Source organism: Vanessa cardui, chromosome W (genome assembly GCF_905220365.1).
Source record: "Vanessa cardui chromosome W, ilVanCard2.1, whole genome shotgun sequence".
In the NCBI taxonomy this organism is placed as follows: Eukaryota; Metazoa; Arthropoda; class Insecta; order Lepidoptera; family Nymphalidae; genus Vanessa; species Vanessa cardui.
In genome coordinates, this window is record NC_061153.1 from 6,683,639 (window position 1) to 6,689,611 (window position 5,973).

Below are 5,973 nucleotides of genomic sequence, written 5' to 3' on the forward strand. Positions count from 1 at the left end.
GCACCGAAGCAGTATCGACATCAGCAGACGCAAAAGCACGAGCCAAATTCATTTTGACTATAGATTCATCTTTATTTGTGCACATTAAGGAAACAAAGACCACGAAAGAATTGTGGACCAAGCTGCGGTCATTATTCGACGATTCAGGATTTTCAAGGAGAATTACTTTGTTGCGTCATCTAATATCTATAAGATTAGAAAACTGTGAAAACATGACGAGTTATGTGACACAAATAACCGAAACATCTCAACGTTTAAGTGGAACGGGGTTTAAGATCAATGATGAATGGGTAGGTTCATTATTATTGGCTGGATTACCCGAAAGATACATGCCAATGATAATGGCCATAGAACATTCCGGAATTCCAATCACTGCAGATTCAATCAAAACAAAATTGATCGATATGGAATCGACTGATTTGGGAGAAATGGAACGTCATTCAGCACTTACAGCATAAGCTGGCAAAAAAAGAAACCCCGCAATGGCAACACTAACAATCAAACGTCAAAGTCGAGTAACACGAATCAATCAACAACAAAGAAAATAATTACCTGTTATGAATGCAAGGAATCAGGACATTATAGAAGTCAGTGTCCACTTTTGAACGAGAAAAAGAATAACAAGAAGCAAAGCAACGCTTTTAATGTTGTATTTCTCAGCGGCGAGTTCAGTAAAAGTGATTTCTATATCGATTCAGGCGCAAGCACACATATGACAGCGAACGAAAGTTGGTTAAAAAACCCAGATTATTCATCAAGTTTACCAGAAATAATCATTGAAAATAAAACAGAAGTTCCCGTTTTGTGTTCTGGCGAAATAGACATAACAACAAGTTACAATTATAATATAACAATAAAGAATGCATTATGTATTCCGAGTCTGACCACTAATCTATTATCAGTGAGTGAACTTATAAAGAATGGTAACAGTGTTGTTTTCGAACCAGAATGATGCATAATAAGGAACAAAGATGGTGATTTAGTTGCAGATGCGAATTTTGTTGATGGTGTTTACAAAGTTAACCTAGAAACTAAGAAATGTTTATTGACATCCAGTACAGCAAATGGGGAGATATGGCACAAAAGACATATTAATAGCTGTGACATGAATAAGATGAAGCGTGGTGGAATGGTTGATGGAATGGAGTATCCAGACACATTCACAACAAGCAAATCAAGTTGCAAGGTATGTTGTGAAGGAAAACAATCAAGATTACCATTTTCTGCAGGCTCACGATCATCAGATGTACTTGAAATAATTCATTCGGATATATGTGGCCCCATGGAAAGTAAGTCAATAGGTGGAGCAAGATACTTTCTGTTATTCATTGATGACTATAGCAGAATGACTCACATTTACTTTCTGAAGAACAAAAGTGAAGTTTTAAAACACTTCAAAGAATATAAGGCAGTGGTGGAGAATTCACAAAACAAAAATATCAAAATACTAAGAACCGATAATGGCTGTGAATACTGCAGCAATGAATTTGAAAATTATTTAAAACAAGAAGGTGTAATCCATCAGAAAACAAACCCATATACACCGGAACAGAATGGTCTCAGTGAACGGTCAAACCGTACTATCGTGGAGAGAGCGAGGTGCATGCTTTTCGAAGCTGGTCTAGATAAAAAGTTCTGGGCAGAAGCTGCAAACACTGCTGTCTATTTAAAAAACAGATCAGTAGCTTCGGGCATTGAAAAGACTCCATATGAAGTTTGGACCGGGAAAAAGCCAAATTTACAACACATTCGTATATTTGGGAGTACAGTGATGGCGCATGTACCCAAAGAAAAAAGGAATAAATGGGACAGAAAATCGAAAGAGCATACACTAGTTGGTTACTCTGAGAATGTAAAGGGTTACAGGATCTATGATCCAGAGAAGAACACAGTTACAACCAGTAGAGATGTTGTGATTCAAGAAAAGGCGAAGCCAGAAGATACTGTACCTATCTACGTAGAAAACACAGATTCAGTGGGGGAATCGGTATTGGAATCTGTGAAGTTAGAGTGTGATCAATCTAGTTCAAGTGAGTCAGAATATATGGATATAGAGACATCTAAGACAGAAGACTTGAAGACTGAATATGTATCACATGATCCAGAGACCTCCGATACAAATCAAAGAAAGAAATGAAATGCCTAATTCACAATCTAACACAAGAGAGAAGAGGAAAAGAAAGATTCCTGAAAGATATGGCTATGCAAATGCTTGTACCATGTCCATAGGAGAAGATGAGTTGACTTTTTCAGAGGCTATCAGTGGTCCTGAGAAACAACAGTGGTTGCAGGCGATAACCGAGGAACTGCAGTCATTTGTAGACAACCAAGTGTGGGAGGTTGTCGATGCTCCAAATAATGGAAGTGTAGTGCAGTGCAAGTGGGTCTTAAAAAAGAAATTCGATAGTGACAATAAAGTAAGATATCGTGCCAGACTTGTAGCTAAAGGCTTCACACAGAAGGCAGGTGTAGACTACAAGGAGACATTCTCACCAGTAATTAGACATTCCACTTTAAGGCTTTTATTAGCATTAAGTGTACAATTAAATATGGATATTACACACTTAGACGTTACCACAGCGTTCCTTAATGGTTTTCTGAACGAAAATATATTTATGTGTTTACCTGAAGGGTTCCCAATTGAAAAGGGTTCAAATAAAGTACTTAAATTAAATAGGGCAGTTTATGGGTTAAAACAATCGTCCTTGGCCTGGTATCAAAGGGTAGAAAAAACTTTATGTAATTATGGATATGTCAAAAGTAAACATGAACCCTGTGTTTTCATTAAAGGTCATAGTAATGATAACAAAACTATTGTTGGGCTTTACGTTGATGATTTTTTAATTTTTTCGAATAATAAGTCTGAAACTGATAATTTGATAACAACTTTAAGCAAAAAATTTAAAATTAAAAATCTAGGTCAGGTAAAGCAATACTTAGGGATGAGAATTGATATAGATAAAGAAGCAAATGTGATTACAGTAGATCAGGAGAATTACATTGAACAACTTCTTAAAAAGTTTAATATGTATGATTGTAACACAGCCGATACTCCAATTGAATGTAAATTGAATGCAAAAAAATCTGATATTTTAGAATCTCATTTGCCGTACCAAAGATTAATAGGTAGTCTAATGTATTTAGCCGTACTGACTCGACCAGATATTTCATACTCTGTGAGTTACTTAAGTCAGTTTAATAATTCTTATTCTCATATTCATTGGAATTATGCTAAGAGAATATTAAAATATCTGATAAAAACCAAAGATTATTGTTTAAAATACTCCAAAGAAATGGCAGAAATCCAAGGTTTTGTAGACGCTGATTGGGCCAGTGATGCTATTGACAGGCGATCGTACACTGGATTTTGCTTTGTTAAAAGTGGATCTGCCATATCTTGGGAAAGTAAGAAGCAGAGAACAGTAGCATTAAGCAGTTGTGAAGCTGAGTACATGGCTTTATCTGAAGCTTGCAGAGAAGCCATCTACTTGCAGAATTTAGAGTTAGAGATAACAGGAAATTGTAATAAGATAGTGCTGTACAATGATAATCAGAGTGCTTTAAAACTGGCAAACAACCAACAGTCACACAAACGTTCAAAACACATTGATGTCAGATACAATTTTATTAGGGATGTAATTTGTAACAACCAAGTAGTAACAAAACATTTGCCAACTACCAGTATGCCTGCTGATTTGTTGACTAAGGGACTGCCAGAAGTAAAACATTATAAATTTATGAAAATGCTTGGAATTGTTCATAAGTAAGTTTTTTTTGTAAATGATGATTTTATTTTTAATTTTGATATAGTGGGGGTGTTATTAATTGATATCAAAATAAGATATGTAACGCCATCTAGTTAGAAATGTGTAAAGTACTTATTATTCACTCACTCATTTATTCATTGTTTCAAGACCTGTCTGTGATTAAATAAAAGTCAGTCGTATGTAAAACTTCAACTCGTGTTTTATTAGAAATTTCCTGAGCATCACTCCTATTTGTGATAGGAGGATGAAACGCATTAATCAACGTAGCAGCTACTTCAAAATGAACCCTAAGATTTTTAGATGCATTATTAAAAAAGTCCTGGCGAAATAGTTTAAAGTCACGCTTAAACCTACCATTTACAACCTCAACAATCCATCTACATATTGTTACCGTTCTTGATTTATTTGCTTCTATTGTTGAAAGTTGCGTTTCACCCTGCTGTAATCTACTGGGTACATATGTTCTATATCCACACTCATTTAGCAAGGGCAAGGCATCACGGAAACCCCTATCCAGTACAAATGCATCTCCAGGTTGAAAAAAACCTCTTAAAACTGAATCATCATGAAATTCTGTTTTAATTATTTCTACATCAGAAGTAGTCGCTGGATAGGGGCCAAGTACATCTATGATGTATCCATCTGAACAAACCATCAAAAATGGTTTTACAAGATTTTCATATTTATGAAGACTGTATGTCTTTTTTTGATATTTGTAATTTGAACTTTTTTGTACATACACATAATAGCCCAGTCGGGTTAGCATTTAACCCTGCAAAAATTCCCAGGCGCATTTTTATTGTTGGAATCTTTGGGGGGGGGTCAGTGGGAGTCAAAATTCAAAATGGCGACCAAATTCCAACGGAGCGTCAGCCGCCATTTTGAATTTAAGCCAAAACGGTTTTTGCTTAATAACTTCGCCATTTTCAACTTTTCGACAAAAGTTTAAATAGCAAAGTTGTTGCAAATTTAATTATCTACAATTTATTTCTGGCAATTTTTTTCGTATAAACGATATTTTTAAAGTTAAGCGGTAAAATAGTGAAAAACTATTAACATCGAATTATCTCATTAAATATTAACTTTTGGACAAAAATTTTCTGGAACAAAGTTGTAGAGAATTGAATTTCCAAGAAATTTGGTCCTTACAACTTTTTCCGTAAAATCGATATTTAAGGTGCTACGCTTGCGATAAAGGCAAAGAGACCCGTAAAAATGTTATTTCGCGAACTCGTTTCCGCACCACCTCAGAGGTAGAGTCCCGGGCGCGTTTTTTTTTACGTGGTATCCCCAGTAGGCCTAATCCACGTTTCTCCGCTTGCAAGTGCGTAGCGATTTGTGCCGTATTGTTCCTTATAAGCATTTTAAGCTGGACATGCGATTTTTCTTGCAAGCGTAAACGGTCCTTGTTTTTTTTTCTCTTATAAGGCAGACGGCACGCTCGATCTTTTTTGGTCCATCTTCGTTATCGGAACTACTTGAATCTTTTTTTTTTCGATGATGGTCGACATCGTCAGCTTGCTCTTCGCAGCTATCCTCCCATTGAATTGTGCTCTCATCAATTGGCGATAAATCATCGTTCTCGATAGGAAGATCATCTTCGTTTTCTTCAAGTAGCTCCTGAAGCTCGACAACATTATCGCATGTTTCACCATTGCAGTTTTGGCAAATAACAGAACATTTGAGGCCTGCTTTACGGCACCCGCACATTTTACCGCAATTTGTCTTGCATTTGCAAGAAATCGTTTTCAGCAACGATTCTGGTGCGGGTTCTGCAGTGGTGGTTATCGGTTCCAACCCGATAGAAGTTTGCTTCCAACCCCACTCTGAAGCATCCATTTCGTTTTGCAGCCACATTTGCACTTGTAAATACGTCCTATAGACATGCTGTGCCAACGCTGTTGAGGTGGGTGGAGTAGAGCAGCTAAATTGAATTTACTTTTGTTGACCGATTTTGCAAAGCACTTAAAACGTAGTGTGTCGAGCGATTTTACGTCTCGGCCTCCTCCGAACAAGGCGATTACAAGACTTTCGCCGGCTGATTCTAGAACCTTTTTGTTTACGCTGTTCTCTTGAAATAAGCTGAGAGCCGCTCCCAAGTCTTGATTCTTCTGGAGAGTGCTGAAGAATTTAACTTTGCCGACATTGAAAAATGACGATGTCGTGTCGCATCCACTAAAAGCGTGCAAAAACAATATATGTCGAG

At 36.7% G+C, this 5,973-nt stretch overlaps 1 protein-coding gene across 1 annotated transcript; it reads left to right on the forward strand.

The window, feature by feature from the left end:
* The first annotated feature begins 2,138 nt into the window (after positions 1-2,138).
* Positions 2,139-2,928, forward strand: LOC124542515 (uncharacterized mitochondrial protein AtMg00820-like). The gene is made up of 2 exons (XM_047120458.1): positions 2,139-2,495; positions 2,920-2,928. Exons 1-2 carry the CDS (start codon positions 2,139-2,141, stop codon positions 2,926-2,928), a joined length of 366 nt encoding a protein of 121 aa, XP_046976414.1.
* Positions 2,929-5,973: the final 3,045 nt, after the last annotated feature.

What these genes read in the sequence shown, in the direction of transcription:
- LOC124542515 (XM_047120458.1), top strand. Translation starts at nt 2,139, where the DNA reads ATGCCTAATTCACAATCTAACACAAGAGAGAAGAGGAAAAGAAAGATT.